This window comes from Pezoporus occidentalis, unplaced genomic scaffold (genome assembly GCF_034315485.1).
Source record: "Pezoporus occidentalis ecotype Australia unplaced genomic scaffold, CSIRO_AGI_Poc_V1 ctg93, whole genome shotgun sequence".
In the NCBI taxonomy this organism is placed as follows: domain Eukaryota; kingdom Metazoa; phylum Chordata; class Aves; order Psittaciformes; family Psittacidae; genus Pezoporus; species Pezoporus occidentalis.
In genome coordinates, this window is record NW_026916294.1 from 8,323,389 (window position 1) to 8,342,796 (window position 19,408).

Consider the following 19,408-nt stretch of genomic DNA (forward strand, 5'->3'; position numbering starts at 1 on the left):
ATAAAGTGTTTGGCAGCGATAGGAAACCCAGCTGTCCCCACTCGGGATCGTTTCTTCCCCAAAAGCTCCCTGCACATGGAGGCAAAACGGGAAACCAGCGCGAGGATTTAGAGCTTTCTCTTCCCTTTCTGTGCCCCATGAAAGCCATACCAGGAGGAGACAGAAGGTGGCACTCGAACAGCACCACATGAACAGCCATCGCGCTAAACGCCTCCAACCGCAGCTACGAGCAGAGCAAAGAAAGAAAAGCAGGAGAAAGGGAGCAGCCATTCAGCCATGGGGTGAACGGTTTCACTATCACATGCTTGCCATTAACGTTGATGTTTTAGACTTCAGACTGTAAAGGCTAGACACGTCAGACAGTTCCTCTGTCAGTTCACAATACAGCCTGGTACTGAAGTTCCTGTTTCTCTTGGAAATTGAAAAGCAGTCTGGCACTTGATCCCATGTGGAGATGGCACTGGGGTGTGACAGCCCTCCACTTGCCTTTGGACAGTTGGTTACCACTGGTGAGGAAACAGCTCCGAGCAGCTTGGTAGGTTCACAGCAGGGTCTGCACTGCACAAGGGTGAGCTCTCCAACCCAGGAGGTACCTGCCCAACTGGAGCCTCTCCTAGGAGGCTTGCCTAAAGAAAGGAACAGGTCATGTTTCCAAGCAGTCATCCATCTTTTGAGGGTTAACTTTAGCTCTCAGCTTTCTACGGCTGAGTATGTTCACTCACATTCAGTACTGGAGCTAGTATTGTAGCTTCCTCAAAAGGTTCCATCTCATACCAGTTTGTAAAAGGGACAGCTTTTCTTCAGTCTCCTACCTGGCAACTCAGGCAGAAAAAAAAAAACACTATACGGTTACCTTTTAGCATTTACTCCCTTTTTAAGGAAGAATTACAGGCTGACAGATTAGCCAGGTTTGTGACAAACCAGAGTGACAGAAAGATCATTCCTCCAATTCAGTTATAAGTAGATCAGATTCCTATTTTGCACATAGGCAAGTGACACGGCTTTCTTTTCTCTGTAGGCATAGATGTGTTTTTCCAGATTTGAGAAGCTTTGTTAGAGCTGCAACACCAGGAAGCTTCAGAGACCACACAGGTCATCTAAACCAGGTAAACCCTATACAAATGAGCCAGAATTTAGAGAGCTTAATAAACCAATTCTCTGCTTCCTTAAGCTGTTCACAGACAAGCTCTGCGTTTTCCTATTGCCAGTGAATATGGTTATACTGCATGAAGTGACATACCTGAATGATAAAGACATGTTGTTTGCCTCAAAGCTATGAAGCAGAGCACAAACAACGACTTATCTCTGCCAGCAGGAGGATTCAGGACCCCATTGTGTTAGGTCCTCTTTGAACACAAGAAGACAAAAGGCAACCCCAGCCCCACACCTCAATGAAATTACCTTTGGCCACATAACAGGTATCTGAAGCAGCATTTTCCTCAGGCTTAAGTGTGCTGAGTGGTTAAAGTGGCAGAGAAAGAATAAACATCTGATCATTTAAATCCCAATACTCTTTTTGTAAGAGCTCTTCTGCCTCTGCAGAGATAATGCATCCCTGTCACCTCTGCAACAAAAGAGTGAGCTGGCTGTGGGTGCTCACAGGAGGTAAACAATCACATTCAGCTTATCACTACTAGTTGTTTGCTGGAGACAGCATGCCCAGCTGCCCACAAACAAGGAGCCTTTGCCTCTATCTACACCCTCCCTGAATAGGAGGACAGAAACCATGTTTTTGTTTTATTCTTTGTTCAACATTTACCTTCTGTCCACAACCCACGATGTAAGTAGGAAGGTGGGGGTCAAGGAAAACTTGAACATTTCTATACGTGATCCAGTCTACTTTTAGAAGGGAAGAACTCCTGGACAGTATTGAAATAGCTGATGTAAAGACTCCTACCCTTATTTGGTAAGCTGTCTTCCAAAATCTGTCAGCCCAACCGCTTGCTACTTGTGGTCCAATTACCTGGCAAGCTGATAACTCAGTTGTTGTAGAAGTGCTTGACCATTGCCCCCTCAACACAGTGCCCAGGAGGGCTTATTTTCAGACAGGGAATCTTGAAAATAGCTAGATGCAACAGGTCCAGCATTATGCTTGGCCCACTCGTTGCCCAGTGCTGGGAGGCTGTTTGTGAAGAGGATGAGTAGAGATCCAACCTGGATGAAGCAAAATGAAGCCACAGGTACTTGTACTGGGAGAAGAGTGTCTGCACAGTGCCCTGCTGCTAGTACATCACTCAGTCTCTTACTCTGGAACTGGCTGTACCCTACATGCACAACATTCTCACTTACCAGAAGGAAGCTGACTGGTTTTCCTTAGAGGTTGCTTGATTATAGGGTAAGGAAGAGGTGGAGTCGCTAATTAGCATAACATAGCTGGTACAAGTATCTGTTTACTTCCCTGATCTGAACCTGCATTTTCCAAAGACACCATGACCCCTCTACAACTGCCAGATGGACATCAATAACCAGCGGAATCTAGAGACAGCTCTCTCTTGAGAGGCTTATGACAACACCACAGTCTGTAACGTACAGACTGTACCACACAATTGCCAATTCATCATTCCAGTCACACAGAGGAGCCAGAGAGGTCACACAAGATACGCAGAAACTGGCTCTGCATCACATTGAGAAGGTTGTGCTTTTTGATGATATGCTGGTATCATGCCTTTCCCAAATCACAAACCAAGGCCAGAGGTCATATTTATGTACCAACAACTGTCACCGACATCTTTTCCAACCCTGAGGGTATTCAGATCATCTATAAAAATTTTCCCTGTACCATCACACTCTTTCTTTCCTCTTCTGGGAAATGCATCTTCCCAGAACACATCTACTCAAATTTTCATAACGGCATACATGATGCAGCTGCCAGAACACACCAGCACAGATTTGATGATGCTCTTGTAGCTGTCAGATGAAGGGATAAACACAAGGGATGCACCACCAGGCAACGGTAGAAATGAAACACAAATATACATGAGAAAAGAATCAGGGGTTTAATGATAAATTAGCAGGTAAGAAAGATAATAAAGACTGAGTTCTGTTTGATGTATTCAGGTCTTTCCCACATAAGATACTTGAATAAGCACCTGTCAAGTACTCAACACAACCCTTGAAGTGGTGCATCACCACCCAGCTGTTCTATGGCACTTACCAAATCGCACAGCCAATTTTTGGTACAAGAAGGGGTCTGTATTTCCACTTCAGCCTTGATTTTCAGTGCTGACTCGATTTCCAGTCCACTCACAGGACTCCTTGGAGAACTGATGTGTTGCTGCTTTATGTTTCATTAAAAGCAAAGTCACTCCAATGTCCTGAAGCTGCTCACAAGTTTAAGAAGTCTGCTTTTTAAAAAGCAAGCCACTTGGTCACCTTGGCTGTGAAGCATGAGTCCAGTTTACAGTTTCACTTTAAAACTCCAGCCACTCTGTCATATAAATACAGTTTGATGGAGAAATCTCACCACCTTCATGGCAGTCATCAAAAACCTACAAAAGAAAGCCCCATGTCAGCAGAGAAATGATATACAGCAAGCAGGATCTGACAGGAATAACACGCTCCTTCTCCAATAGATAAGCAGTAGTCTGACAGAGGCCTGTATCAGCAACAGTGTGGCCAGCAGGACCAGGGCAGTGATCGTCCCCCTGTATTTCGCACTGAGGAGGCTGCACCTCAAACACTGTGTTCAGTTCAGGGCCCCTCACAATAAGCGACATGTAGAGATGCTGGAGTGGGTCCAGAGAAGGGCAACGGAGCTGGTGAAGGGTCTGGGCACAAGTGTGATGAGGAACAGCTGAGAGACCTGGGGGGGCAGGGGGGAGTCTGGAGAAGAGAAGGCTCAGGGGGCACTTGGGATCAGAAAATATACTATAAAATTTGGAAAGGGCTACACTTGAGAGTACCTTTTCATATACAGTCCAGGGAAAAGACAGATATAAGTGGGAAGCATCCTAGTCTAAACTGAAGAACCTGCCTGTTGCACCATAGCTAAAGCATCATGGATAACGCTCCTAAGCTTAGCTGGCTTAGAAAGCCACAAGGATCACTCATGGACATAACTTTTTAGTGAGCCTGCTGGCCATTTGCATGACTGTATTGAAAATCTGAATGCACCCACCTATTCATACACAGAATTAATTACTTACAGGGCAGAGTCCACAGGGTGTCCTGACTAATCCAGTGGGCTGTATGAGAGGACTGACGGCTCTGTACAACTTCATCTGTCCATCCACACTGCCTACCGTCCCTTCCTTTGCAGCAATAATAGTCATCTCCACTTTTCCATCATATATGAGCGTATTTAAAATGGTTTCTATGTCTTCCATCGACAACTCTACCTAAGAAACAATTTGGACAACACTAGTAAAGATACATGCCAACAACTCCTGCAAGAAGGAAATGAGCCAGCACGTTGAGTAACAAATCCTTAGGGTTCTAACCTGGCCCAGATGAAGGCACTGATGATGCTGGGCACTTTATGAGGCTACGCAGATACAAAAAGAAAAGCACAGACCAATACCTCCTACCTCCCAAGCACTTTGGGGCTACACTAGCCTTGGCTTACCAAAAAGCTTCCCTATGCACCTCAAGTGTCTATATCATCCAAACACTACACACTTCCAGTTTTAGAGGAAAATTCTTGTAAAAAGACAAGCCTGCTGAAGATACACCTAACAATGGATACTTGCAAGGTTTTTTTCCCCTCCTTTTTTTTTCCCCACCCCTAGAACTGCTTAAAGTACATAGGGAAACTTGAGAGAAATTATAAACTGGTTCAGACTTTTAAAGGCGCATTTACTTTGAACTCAGTTTTATTTCATCCACAAGGATGTGAATGCTAATTCTTTTGTAACTCTTTGAAAACCCACAGGTACAGTCTATTCTGGAGTCCCATGCAGCATCAATGACTCTCTTCACAAAGCAGTCAAGCAGCAAATCCCACCTCCAGTGCAGTAACCATAGGGTACTAAAGCAGTTACTGAACCCTCAGCCAATTTGCAGGACCCAACCAACTCCTAGTTGCACTAGTCATGCACTGACAATTTTGACAGTAGTAAAATGAATTTGTTCTGACCTTACTGATACCCAGTTCACAGATGTATTTCCACACCTCATGGGATGAGGCAAATGAGCTGTTCCTCTGTATCATGGGATTCTGTTTGCTGTCACGAGCAGCCTCTGCCTGAGGAAGAAAAGCAAAGATGAGTTACAGTCAGTACCCACTGCCAAGAGCCTCCTTCATGTTTCTGTTTCAGGCAGACCGAAATACAAAAGTTGATTTCCACACTATCTCTGGGACATGTTTTTTCTTTAACATTCAAAGCTGTGTCCTTAAAACTGTGAGACAATGCAGCGCACAACCAAAGAAAATATTACAAGAAATATGACAAAATTTACAGAGTGATTTAGGTTACTGAGAAGGAATAGCAGCATTTGGCATTTTGTTGGCAAAGAAAGAAAGTCCCTGCAGTCCCTATTTTCTGTTAAAATATATTTTAATGGAATAGAGAAATGAAGCAATCTGCATAGGACTTATTTAAGCAAGAGCAGGCTTCTCCTGCAGGTAAACTAGGGAAAACTGTTATCTAAGCACCCTATAACCTCTCAGAAATTAGGAGCTCTGCAGGGAACAGTGATTTTTGCTGGATTTGTTGGTGCTGCCTAGCTTGTCAATGGATCTTGGAGACAGAAGGCTTCACTCCCTGCACAGCGTGTGAAAATACGCATTATTAAAACACAACACCATCCCACTTGCTGGGACAAAAATAAACCAGTGCAGATTTGCCAATCTGGTTCTAACAACAGTCAACATTTATGGGAAACACTATGGAAAACTTAAGCCTTGCCTGTCACTGGTTTTATAAAGAGCATAATTATTTGCACAAAACAAACAGAAGTTGACTTTAGCAGTGGCATTCACCTTACTCTGTAGAAATTTAAAACATTGTTGATTTAACACCTCCACAAACTCCGATTCGAAGTCTTGGTCACTGTACCAAGCCCCACCAGTCACCGAGCGGTCAGGCTGCAGGTTATATAGCATATACACCTTCTTCTTGGATGCCTGTTGGAGAAAACATGCAGCTTTTAACATCAGGAAGTCTTCCTTAAGAAAGGAAGATTTAAGATTGTATCTGCCAAAGAGATGGTTCATTACTCCTAAAACTCAGGGCACAGCCATCCAGCTGACTCGAGCTATCCTTAACATGTCTGACCCTCAGATAGCATGGAGATAAAGATCAATATATCTAGATTCCTAATTATTTTATAACATAGTGGTAGGAGAGTCCAGAATACCAGCAATGTGCACACAATACAAACCTCACTGAAGGAGGTCTCAGAACTTAAGCGTAGCATATTGACTCTAATTCCCCTCCACAATTGAAAGATGACAGGAAAGTGTCTCCAGAAGACAGCAAAGACAAACTTAATGGAGAAGTTTCCAACTGCTTCTGCAGGGTTCAACCTGTACAATGATGATAGGACCACCCCTACATGATTAAACCCTGCAGCTAGTCAGCCCTTACGAGCCCACTCCTTACTGCCACAACTAGACAGGGTGAATGGGAATGCTGCTTCAGTCCTGATAGTAGTAGTCAGCTAGTTAAAGGACAATGGTCATCCAAAGGACTAACTCAGCAACCCCTGAAGCTATTTTAGCAGCATTACATCCCCTGTATAACTAGATGAAGCCAGCATCTCTCAGAAGGACATGAAAAAGCGACTGCTTTTCTGTGTCAAACTTCTTTATCTCCACTTTTTTTCAGGAAGTTACCTTCACCTCTCACTCCCCCTGACAAACTCACACACACAAGACAAGGTATTGTCTCCAAGGTGCAGATGAGATCAGCACAAAATAAAAGCACACAACATAAAACTTTCTAGTTCACAAACAAGTAGACTTCCTGGTTTACCAGGCCCTGCAACAAGACCGAACCTCTGCTGAAAACCAGGAAAGGGTCCAAAGAACATGCTAATACTAATGATTTGTAATGAAGCAGGTAAGGAGAACAGATGCTGCATGAGCATTGTAAGAGCATGAGGAAAAAGCATGGAAAAGGATAAGCCCTACTCTGATACGCAAACTGTTTGCACATAAAGTACTTGAGCAACTGGAACAAAGTAGAGGAACCAAGGTAAAACAGAATCAAATGTCTTAGAAATTGTTTAAGGTAAACAACACAAATCCGGTATGAACCGGATAACTGAAGGGAGTTTCAGGATCTCCAGGAGACAGGAACCTTGCATGGCCACTTGCAGCTAGGTAACCTTATCACCTGTCCCGTGTAAAAGGCTGAGGTTGTTTCAGTATCAGAAATACCAAACTGTGATACAGCAACATTGGGACCAATGGAGAAAAAGGAATTACAGACAGGTTGCTTATTTGCGTGGACATTGCGTGGAGAAATAAGAGTGGTAGAAAAACAGTTAAGAAACAGAAAAGGAGAATAAGGTATAAAAATAGGGAGCGATAGAGGGCAGGATCTGCAGCCAGCAGGAGAATGGATGTGTACAGACAGCAGAGAAGCACATCTGTGAATCCAAGCCCATAGGATGCTGGGGAGAACACACCAAAACCTTCCCCATATTTAAGTCTTAAAGACCAGGTATGGAAGTGCAGAGAAAAGGGTGCCATAATTGGAGATCAGCAGCAAGCAGAGAGAGGGTTTTGTGAAGGGTAGCAGAACTATAACAACAGTTGTGTGCAATGAAGAGTTAAGAGATCTAGAACTGCAATTTGTTAGTAACCATGTGTAATTAGTAATGCTGGGAAGAGTGATAGGACTGTATATTACTAGTCATGTGTTTATTAGTTAAATCAGTTTGTTAGTGGTATATTGATTATTTAATAAACATTATGGCTTCTTGTATCGCTGCACCCCAAACCTGTATACTAAAGCAGAGAGTCAAACACTGGTGTACAGTCAATGAGAAAGTTGGAGGCAGAATGAATGAGGTTTCTCTGCTCACATTCCCATTCAAATCTACATGCAGCAAATGCTGGAAATTGTTAGAATAAAAAAAACACCCCAAAAAAGCAGTCACAGATACTCACTGCCACAGATTTAACTGCTTTAATTAGTTTCTTGCTTTCCAAGTTTTTCAGTATCTTGTTGATCTCCGTTAAAGGCAAATTACTTTTGTATCTAATGTCCCTGCTCCAAATACCTGTTTAAAAACAGAGACGTGAACAGAAATTAATGAAAGAAACCATTTGCTTCTGTACATACTCACAAACCAAAAGTCACATCACAGGACTGCTTGACTTGCTTGCCAGCCACAGGGTGTACCCTCAATCCTACCACTCCCAGCAAAAGGGAGGAAACGGGCAGAAGGGGACAGAACAAAACAAACAACTAACAAAACCAAGAAACATACCACAACCACCATGCTGTCATTCTGTGCTTTGCTCTGAGGGCTCTTACAAGTAGACCCCACTTTACTGCCAACATGAATACACGGAGTCATAGAATAGTCTGGCTTGGAAGGGACCTTAAAGCTTGTTCAGTTCCAAGCCCCTGCCACAGGCAGGGACACCTTCCACTAAACCAGGTTCCTTCAAGCCCCGTCCAACCCGGCCTTGAACATTGCAAGAGATGGGGCAGCCACAGCTTCTCTGGGCAACCTGTGCCAGGGCCTCAGCATCCTCATGGGGAAGAATTTGTTCCTAATGGCTCATCTTAATCTCCCCTCTGTCAGGTTAAAACCACTTGTTCTATCCCTACCTGCTCTTGTCAAAAGGCCCTCTCCAGCTTTCTTGTCACAGCCCCTCTAAGCACTGGAAGCTGCTCTAAGGTCTTCTAGAAGCCTTCTCTTCTCTAGGCTGAACAAGCCCAGCTTCTCAGCCTGTCTGCCGAGCAGAAGTGCTCCAGCCCTCAGAGCATCTTCACGGCCTCCTCTGGACTCACTCCATCAGCTTCACATCCCTCTTGGGTTGGGGGGCCCAGAGCTGGACAAAGAACTGCAGGGAGGATGGGGTAGGGGGTTGTTTCACTAGAGCAGAGAGGGAGAAAGATGTTCCAAGTATTCTGGAAGAGCCCCCCCAAAAAGTCAACCAGGATAGGTTGGTATTTTAATAGAGAAATAGGTCATCTTCTCATTTGTTTTTAAAATGCAGACACATGGAACATTAACTACAGACCTGGGTTGGGGACTCCAGATTTCATATTTGTATTATCTGAACAAGCATTTAAAAGTTTGGGCAGGAAGTTCTGTAAGTAAACATTCACAATTAAAGTACCTTTGTTCCCTGCATCTTCTATAATTTGGTAAACCAGCTTCTCTTGATTGTCAGAGCCTTTCATTTTACTGTAAAAAAAGACAGATATCAGGGTTTTTGAAAGGCTCAAAATTCAAAAGTTGAATTTGTTTTAAACTGCAAACAAGTACTATGAAAAGAACCAACACACAAAATAGAACCTCTACACAATAAGCCAGCCATTGGCCAATATAATACATGACACTAAACCTCTCTGGATCCAGTCAAGCTTGCCAGTGAGAAGCCACAATAAAGAGAAAAGAGCACAGTATGAAGGAAAAGCTGCAACGAGGGAGTTACTCAATGTGTCATCACAATAGGGAATCTGGGGTCACGTACTAACTCAGCTAGGGAAGGCCGAACACAGCACAGAGCATAATTTAGGATAATCTGTCTCTAGACAGAGCATCTTCAAAAGAATAGTAGCATGCTCCCAACTCTCAGACATGTCTTTTCACTTGTCTGAGAAAGCCTGAACTTGACAGTCTTCTTCTAAAGCATCTGAAAAAGAAGATGAGATGCCTGCACTGAGGATAATTTGAAAGGATGTTTCTTTTCAGAAGTATGCCTCTGCATCTCTCACTCAGACTTACACAGGCATCACAAAACATGATTTGAAGGTACACTTTAGTAAACCAAAGCGATCGTGTGCCCCCCTGGAACAGCTGTAAAGGTGATTGCTGATCCTGAAACATGAGCAGTGAGGAAGACCACAGAACCCCAGACTCCGGAGGGTTTGGTCAGGCTTCAGCTGGCTTTCACCTGAGTATATACATACATTTGCACAGATCTCTTTGTAATCATCTGGACTAGGAACTCTGCTAGGAAGTTACAGCTCTGTTCAATAGAAACCACTACATCCAAAACAATTGTCAGGATCAGCTCAGGGGATTTAAATGTACCTCCTGAAACAAGCAGTTATGTCTCATAACATCCATGTTACAGAATCCATATTACGCTGCTGTGTCTCCTCAGCAAGGCTGCACATGACTTGCAGAACGGTGTCCCAAATATATTTATCCAGCAAATAAGAGGCTTACCTTGCATTTTGAGAGTCTTTGATTCTGTACAGGAGACCTGCATTGCTTCTGAGAAGATCCAGTTGGCCCTAGGAGAGGTGGGCACATGCATTTATTTTCCTTCAAATAGCTTGTTTCAGAACCTGGCAAGAATCTTCTAAACTTCCAAAATAAAAATCTTATTTCATGTCAGTTGGCTAAAGGGAGAACTAACATTTCTAACGCTGGAAACAATAATACCCTTGAGAATATTTCCCCCCCCGATAAATAACCAGGAAAAAAAAAACCAAACAAGCCAATGTACTTCTCAATAGTAACTTCCTCACCTAGAAATCCACATGGATATACATGTTCATGTTAATTTCGTAAGCCAAGTTTTCATTTGCTTTGGCAATGATAAGTGCTTATGGCAACCAAAAGTAAGGATGGTAGCTGTGTATTATGGCAAATAATGCTAAATCCAAAGGGATTCATTTGCTAGCCCTGCCCAACAGGCTGCTACCAAGCAGACTGGGTGTATGAAGAGTGCTCTGGGTTGGCTGAAATAACAGGAAGGTGAGATCTCCCTACCATTGAGAGCAGCCTGTTGATTGCCATGGCTCGCTGCTGGGCTTCCATGTGAGGCATATCATTTTGAATCACCTGGTCTGTGATACCATGAGGGAACTGATGGCACAGCTCAATAATCCTAAGGGAGGAGAAAAGCTAGTTTAAAATCATGTTCTATGGCATCCAAAACCAAATCCAAATGGTACTGCAGCCAGAATAGAAGACAGGAAAAAGAACAACTTATAGAAAAAGCACTCATGAATCACTTCTTAGAATCCCAGACTGGTTTGGGTTGGAAGGGACCTTAAAGCTCATCCAGTTCCAACTCCCTGCCACAGGAAGGGACACCTTCCACTAGAGCAGGTTGCTCCAAGCCCTGTCCAACCTGGCCTTGAACGCTGCCAGGGATGGAGCAGCCACAGCTTCTCTGGGCACCCTGTGCCAGGGCCTCAGCACCCTCACAGGGAAGAATTTCTTCCCAATGTCTCATCTCAATATCCTTCTGTCAGCTTAAAACCATTCCCTGTCCTATGACTACATTCCTGGTCACATCTATTGAGAGAACTTGACATCTTTTGAGAGAACTTGATATCTATTTGCCGTGCTGACAAACACGCTGCTGCACCTGCTGGACAAACTGCTTTTCTTCTGTGACAACACTGAAAACGGTGCTCCACTTTACTTTGACGTTGGTCTCATTATTAACACCACAGACTTAAAGATCCCTCTACAGCTTCTCTATACAAAAGGCTCTCACAGGAAGTACGATACTAGCATGAGAGAAAGCAAATACTGATGAAATACCTTGTAAAAGAACGCAGAAAGGCCACAATCCCCCCTTCCCGGAACAGAAAACCTCCAGAGCAGCCGAAAGTGTGACCAGAACTAACCCGCACTGCCACCCAAGCACCTCTCTGCCCTGACACACAACACACACTGCCCCCAACAGCACCGCGCCTCTCCTCCAGACCTATTTCCTGGCGTCCCCCTCACCTCCCTGCCAGCCTCCACACACCCCCAGCGCGTCCCGCCGCTTCCCGGCCCTCCTACCCCCGCTGCCTGCGCGTTCCCCGCCCCGCACCTGCTCTCGATATCCACGGGGTCGGGCACCTCCGGCTTCACCTTCACCTCCGCCATGGCGCGGCCGGGCCGGGCCGCCGCCAGCCGCGACAGCACCACCGGGAGGCGCGGGAAGTTGGCGTCAGAGCCGGCGCGACGGGAAGAAGAGCGGGCGGGCTGGTTGCTAAGGAGCGGGACGCTAACCAATGGGCGGCCGCGCTGGCGGGGCCAGGGGAGGGGCCAAGCGAGAGGCGTCTGTGGTAACGGGGAGCGGGGTCGAGGGGAGGATCCCGCGGGGTGAGCGCGGCTGTGGGGCGGTATCGAGCGGGGTGCGCAGGGCTGTGGGGTGGGCGGGATAGATCGAGTGGGGTGGGAGAGTGGGGTGGACAGGGCTGTGGGGTGGGATAGAATGGGGTGGAGAGGGCTGTGGGAGTGGGGTGGGAGGGCTGTGGGGTGGGATCGAGTGGGGTGGACAGGGCTGTGGGGTGGGATCGAGTGGGACAGGGCTGTGGGGTGGGATCGAGTGGGGTGGACAGGGCTGTGGGGGGATGGGATCGAGTGGGGTGGACAGGGCTGTGGGGTGGGATCGAGTGGGGTGGAGAGGGCTGTGGGGGGTATCTAGAGGGCTGTGGGGTGGGATCGAGTGGGGTGGACAGGGCTGTGGGGCGGCATCGAGTGGGGTGGAGAGGGCTGTGGGGTGGGATCGAGTGGGGTGGACAGGGCTGTGGGGTGGGATCAGGGCTGTGGGGCGGCATCGAGTGGGGTGGACAGGGCTGTGGGGTGGGATAGAATGGGGTGGAGAGGGCTGTGGGGTGGGATCGAGTGGGGTGGACAGGGCTGTGGGGTGGGATCGAGTGGGGTGGACAGGGCTGTGGGCGGGATAGAATGGGGTGGAGAGGGCTGTGGGGTGGGATCGAGTGGGGTGGACAGGGCTGTGGGGTGGGATCGAGTGGGGTGGACAGGGCTGTGGGGTGGGATCGAGTGGGGTGGACAGGGCTGTGGGGTGGGATCGAGTGGGGTGGACAGGGCTGTGGGGTGGGATCGAGTGGGGTGGACAGGGCTGTGGGATGGGATCGAGTGGGGTGGACGGGGCTGTGGGATGGGATCGAGTGGGGTGGACAGGGCTGTGGGGTGGGATCGACAAGGGGCTCAGTAGCAGGGGTCAAGTGTCTGGGCAAGGCTGTGGGGTGGAGTGGGATCAATTGGGGTGGGCAAGGCTGTGGCCAGGACTGAGCAGGGGCCTGCTAGCAGGTGTCAAGTGGCGTGGTCAAGGCTGTGGGATGGAGAAGAGAAGGCTGCGTGGAGACCTCATAGCAGCCTTCCAGTACCTGAAGGGGGCCTATAGGGATGCTGGGGAGGGACTCTTCATTAGGGACTGTAGTGACAGGACAAGGGGTAGCAGGTTCAAACTTAAACAGGGGAAGTTTAGGTTGGATATAAGGGAGAAGATCTTTACTGTAAGCATGATGAGGCACTGGAATGGGTTGCCCAAGGAAGTTGTGAATGCTCCATCCCTGGTGGTGTTCAAGGCCAGGTTGGACAGAGCCTTGGGTGACATGGTTTAGTGTGAGGTGTCCCTGCCCATGGCAGGGGGGCTGTAACTGGATGATCTTAAGGTCCTTTCCAACCCTAACTATTCTGTGATTCTGTAGGATTAAGTGGGGTGCTCAGGGCTGTAAGACAGGATCAAGTGGGGTGGCCCAGATGCTGTATAGCAGGGACAGAGTGGGGTAAGGTGGGGTGGGCTGTGTGGGGGTACGGGAAGTAGGGCCTGACCCAGGAGACAGGGATGGAGCCCAGGCCAGGGCAGGGGCTGGGCATGCTGGGGATGGCGGCAGGACCATTGTGTCCCACCAGCAGTGGGCTTCCAGAAGGCTGAAATGAGGTCCTGTGCTTTTGGTCCAGGTGTCACAAGAGCAGGCGGGTCCTTGAGGAAAGATACTCTCTGCCCCTTTGCATCAGGTAAAAACCCATCGTTTCTCCCCTGCTACGGCATGCAGCCCAAGAAAGTTTAACTGAGAACTGCCACAGTCCTTAACTACTGTTTCGGGCAAGCTAGCCAAAGAGATGAGCACCCACGGGCAGCACTGTGGCCTATGTCAGCATAGCCACAGGCAGAGCATGGACTAACAAACTCCTCCTGTGCTGAATCATTACTGTCTGCATTGATGAATAGCGTAAGAGATGTTTCTGGTGGATTAAAGTGTTGGTTACAGAACAAAATGCTTCTAGTGTAGACATGTTTCCTGGCCCTGAGTATCAGTTCCCAAGATCTAGAGTACATCTTTTTGTACTTATGTATGTTATCATATCCAAATGCAATTTTTCATTCTTAAATTGTGTGACATGATAATGACTATGTAAATTATGATAAATCATGTTTGGCACCTGTTTTATGGGTATATTCTTAGTGCACACAATAGCTGAGATAAGCTTAAGCAGTAGCTGTCTTGCTTTAGCCCTTTCAAGATACCATTGCAGATGGCTGCAGTGAAACAAGAGCCTGGCTCCAATCTGCCATTAGGGTGGAGATACTTCCCTGTTACTCAGTCCTACCATGTATCGTTGATGTATGATGATAAAGCTGTTTCAATGGAATACATAGAAATCAGGCTTGGACAAGGAAGGTTCAAGTGAAATGAATGCAACAGTGCTCATCTCAAGCTTTGTTCACAGTTCTAAAACAGGAGAATAAATTAGAATTGGGATGGTTGTTAGGACCTTGCTCCTTTTCGATGTGAAGATCATGCAAGTATTGATAAGAAATAAGAGTTTAAAGAATCCAGTGTTCTCTCTTTTAAAAAAAAAAAATGAAGACAGGAATCACATTCAAAGTATCTCTCAAAGGATTCTTCTGTTTAGAAAAATTGTTGCCTGCCTTTTTGTTTTTCTTCTCAAAGATCACTGTGGAGAAAAATGACGGCTGGCTCTGTCTCAGTTCCTCAGGTCATACCACTTCGAATCCCTCTTCCAGGGAAGGCTAAACATGAAATAGACACAAATACTCTTGTAGAAATAAAATCAGGTATGAATAAAAGCTCTGACTCCAGGTGAAAGCTTTTCTTATGTGTTCATTTGAAAATTTTAGCCTCTATATTTTTGTTTGCATTAAAGGATTATTTTTATGTGGGAGCATTTCGTTAAGGAACTTACAAAATTAACCAACATGTTTTGATACATCAAATAAACTTAATTTTATGCATTCAAACTATTACTGACATATGAGTTATTTCATATACGTTAGCAGTCTTAATTGCTTCCAAGGTCAGGCTCTTAAGCTGTTGCATTTTGCTTTGACTGCAAAAACAGTGTGTGAAAGTATCACATGCCAGGCTCACCTCATAGGTTTTCCTTCCAATTTTTGAAATGTCACCTTTTACCATGTGAGCAAATACCTTTTCTGTCATCAGAACAGACAAATTGGTGCAATATTTTCCTGCAAAGCCATTGCACAGCTACTTTGTGAAGAGAAATACTTGTTGAGTAACACATTTTTTTCATGGGATAAACAGTTTTGGTCCCAAGCATTCAGACATTTATGGAAGTTGCTTATTTTTTTATGTGAGAAAAATCAAGCCCAGAAGTGAGTACTGTGAAGTGTAGAGCTTGTTTTTCACAGGTTGAGTATAGTTTGACTAATTACTTTCTCTGTGTCTTTCAGATACACCTGAGGTCTCTATTTATTACACTTTAGATGGAAGTAAGCCAGAACTCTTTAGAAAACCTGGCTGTGGAGAGCATAACACTTTTAGATATAAGGGTCCTATCATGTTACCAGCTGGGAAAATAATGGTCAAAGCACTTGCAGTTACAAAGTATGTGTCCTGTTTTATTTCAGTTGTATGTTGGCAAGGGACAGACATCCTAGTCATGGCCTTGATTTGCGTTGTTTAAAGCATTCCATACCTCGTAAACGCCCCTTTCCCCAGCCAGTCTGCAATCAAAGTGATTTGCATGGGTTGCACTGACTTCACTTTCTCATTCACTTTATCAGGTGTTTGTGCAGTTGGATTATCATAGAATGGTTTGGGTTGGAAGGGACCTTTAAAGCTCATCCAGTTCCAGCCCCCTTACACTAGACCAGGTTGCTCCAAGCCCCGTCCAACCTGGCCTTGAACACTGCCAGCAATGGGGCAGCCACAGCTTCTCTGGGCAACCTGTGCCAGGGCATCAGCACCCTCAGAGGGAAGAACTTCTTCCTAATGTCTCATCTAAATCTCCCGTCAGGTTAAAGCCGTTCCCCCTTGTTCTGTCATGGCAGGTATTATGAAAGGGAAAAAAAGTCTTGCTCTCCTCTATTTTCTGCAACACGGGCAAACACTATCACTCCAGAAAGCAGACACGGGAATATCAAGAGTTTTATGTGTAAAAGATGTTGAGGGATTAAAGTATCTGTATGTTTTATTGGTAACTTTTTATCATGTATGTTCTAAACTGAAAACAAAACAAAACAAAGGAGCAGTTCATGAGAGTGTTGCCCAGGATTATAGTTACCAACTTCTAAGCTTGGAAGGGCTCTTCCAGCAAATGAGCCATGTCCATCAGTGATTCACTCGTTGCTGCACATGGATTTGTGAGATGTCTATAGCTTTGTGAAAATTGATTTTCAGGGACTGCAGGGAGAGTACAGTTGTAACAAAGGTGTTTCTGGTAGAGTACAAACAACCAAATGCCCTTTCCTCTGTTGAAGAGGATGACAAGAATCTCCTAAAAGATATCACCACTCAGGTAAGTTTTAGAAGTTGTAACCCTTTGTGTGAATATAAGATGCTATATGTATGATGCAATTTAGAGATTAAACCTTGACTGCCTATACTTTTAATACATTTTATTTCCTCTCTTTAAGCATCTCGGCTGCATTGGTCCTTTTTGTAATATTTAAATTTCAAGAGGACACATTATTTTTTTGTCTCTTTTTTGTTGCTGGTCTTTTATGAGCAGTTCAGATCAAATATTTTAAAAATACACTTAGAATTTAAGCTTTTCAAATGCTTGCATCAAAATAAATACCTTAACCATGTACTTTGAAAATCATCACAAAAAATTATAGCAAGAGGGGATTAGAGCAAAACCAAAAATTTCATTTAGAATTCAAACGGAATTACTTTTTAGGAGAAGAAAGGTGGTGTATTTATTACAAAACCGAAGAAGAATGGAGTCAATGTGGAAATCAAGCCTGCCTGGATTGAAGCACCCCAAGATTTTCAAGGTGTAGTATTGCTTCATAAAGCTGAAACAGGCTTCTGTCTTAGCTGAAAATAGTGTAAAGTTTTCCTCTTGTATCACTGGTAAACCATGGGTAATTCTAAAACCACCTCAGAAGACAGAACATCCTCTGGGAATTCCAATTTAGATTGCTCAATGCTGCAAATAGAGAACAAAGATTACCTTCTATATGTTTCACATTACCTCCTAAAACCATATTTAAATGTCATTCATTCCTCAGCAACATGATAAGGCCCAGTCAGTATTTCCCTTTGTGCCAGAAAGTGCTGTTAAATTGGTAGGATTGCAAATCCTTTGTAGAATTTTTTACTGGGAGTTGCTTGCAGTAAGATTCCAAAATAAATGTACAAAGCAGAAATGAAAGCTTGACCCCGATTTTCTTTATAGATAAAGCCTGTTCCATGGTAACAGCAATGGGACTCTTTAAGAGCAGGGGGTTGTATTAATGTTTACTCATTAATTTTCTCTTCAGAGATGGGTTTCTCTTTGAGCAGACAGGAAGTAAACTGTAAATGGAGTAAAATACAAAAGTAAGCTCTTTCAGAGAGGCATGAGGTTTCATATAGATTAATATCCTGTAATTCCATGCAGTTTATTTGAACCCATAATCTGGATGCCAAATACACCTTTAAATATGCTCAGTTAATTTAAAACTACAAGGGCATGTAATATTCATGTTAAGATATATGTTAACTGCACGAAGTTAATGACAGTGGAATAACACTATTGTAATTTTAGACTTGGAAGCAGAAAGAAAGACTACTCACAGGTCCCTGCAAGGACCACAGCTCCTTGCCAGCCATTCGGAAACAGCAGAGTACAGTGAGGAATCCGTCTCAGCACCACCTATAGACTCATTACAGGTAAGCAAATAGGTGTTGAGGAAAACTGTAAAAGGCTGTCATCAAAACTGAGCTCCAAAACAATACAGATATGAAGAGGTGTGATCATACTCATATAATCTCTCAGAAATTAATGCTTTGGGCTATATTATACAGTACTCATTTAAATTTGCTGGTAATGACATGCTAGAATAGGAAGGCCCAAAGCAAAACAATTATCAGTAAGGACAAAACCAGGCAAAACAAATTAACAATACTTAGATTCCTACTAATTTTCTTCTAATTCATTACTGAATCTGCAATTAGCAAATACTTATTGCTATATCTTGGCAAGTTGACATTTAATATTCAGTAAAGGTGTCTTGGAAGTAAATAGTGATTTATTTTCATTGGAAGAAGCTGTGGATCTTTAATGCAGCTAATGGGAAATCAAGGGTAGTAGGTACTCCTTAAAGCAATGTATTTCAGTGCAGTTTGCCTCAAATAACATCTTTAGCTGATTTTCTACTCTTATATACGTTTTGCAAATATTTGCTTATTCAGGCTAAAGAATAACTTTTATTTCAGTTTGCTAGTTCTCCTGCAGTGACCAGCAGGAAAAGCTTAGCAAGCACACAGCTGTCAAGGATCCAGAGGGAGACAGATTTCCTCAAGTAAGTGACTTCTGGTAACACGTTTGTCCTTGGAAAGTAACTGAGCAATTGCCTTTTGCAACTAAGTTGATAATGCTGTGGGGCTCTGTGAAAATGAGGAAAGCAAAGACAGACTCCGGGTCATAATTGGGTAATATGATCTAGGTAAGGCTTTGAAAATTCTTTCTCTTGCATATAGTTTTATTTACACTTCACCATAGACAGTTATCAACTATCTTATCAGCCTTTAAAAGAATATTCCTAGCACCTGTAGGATCAGAGGAAAAGCTGTCTTTTCAAATTGGAGTACAGCCCTCACTGCTGTAGGTAAAAACTGCTCCTGGGAGTAGTCTCACAGAACTTTAGCATTTGCCAGTATTAGAAGGGTTCTGTGATCTACATCAGCGGTTCCCCATGGTGCAGCAGTGAGGCATGATACAGATTGTATGTCAGGAGACTTCACCTCCATAGCAGCCAAAGAGCTTTCTACCTTGCAAAGCTGTTTATAGTTCAGAACCTCATGTCATGGATGCTGGGGCATAGTCTGATGGACACCACAGCCTGGAAACCGCAACTGAGAAACCAGTGGCCTAAGCCCTGTCACAGCAAGCTCCAGATTATTCGTTGTTATGCAGCAGTACAATACCAAAACAAGCTCAGTCAGTTTGTTCTTATTTTCAGATGTGCCTGCTGCTCTGCACCCCGCCTGTCTGACCCCTTGGCTCACTTCTGTCAGGAATGTGGATGTCCTGTACCACCTCTGCCAGTACGCTGCTTTCCACCCCCTGAAGGATCACAGGTCAGCAAAACATCATAACAATC

General features: G+C 44.6%; 2 protein-coding genes across 3 annotated transcripts in view; one reads left to right on the forward strand and one right to left on the reverse strand.

Annotated features, from left to right (window-relative positions):
* Positions 1–19,408, forward strand: part of DZANK1 (double zinc ribbon and ankyrin repeat domains 1) — a 498,878-nt gene that overhangs the window by 463,037 nt on the left and 16,433 nt on the right. The window contains 8 exon segments of the mRNA XM_062605957.1: positions 13,792–13,848; positions 14,787–14,911; positions 15,548–15,701; positions 16,497–16,614; positions 16,999–17,095; positions 17,851–17,975; positions 18,522–18,607; positions 19,268–19,385. Coding sequence (XP_062461941.1) covers positions 14,803–14,911; positions 15,548–15,701; positions 16,497–16,614; positions 16,999–17,095; positions 17,851–17,975; positions 18,522–18,607; positions 19,268–19,385 — 807 coding nt within the window. The 5' untranslated portion in view covers positions 13,792–13,848; positions 14,787–14,802.
* Positions 2,974–12,051, reverse strand: POLR3F (RNA polymerase III subunit F). Of its 2 annotated transcripts, XM_062605943.1 has the most exons (9): positions 11,909–12,051; positions 10,849–10,966; positions 10,300–10,367; positions 9,242–9,309; positions 8,057–8,169; positions 5,921–6,064; positions 5,075–5,182; positions 4,146–4,337; positions 2,974–3,488 (listed from the first exon to the last, which is right to left on the reverse strand). In XM_062605943.1, the coding sequence occupies exons 1-9, from the start codon at positions 11,962–11,964 to the stop codon at positions 3,411–3,413; spliced, it is 945 nt and encodes a 314-aa protein (XP_062461927.1). In that variant the 5' UTR covers positions 11,965–12,051; the 3' UTR covers positions 2,974–3,410. The 2 variants fall into 2 exon arrangements, with proteins under 2 accessions (XP_062461927.1, XP_062461928.1); XM_062605944.1 differs by lacking the exon at positions 9,242–9,309 and having other exon boundaries at positions 11,909–12,032.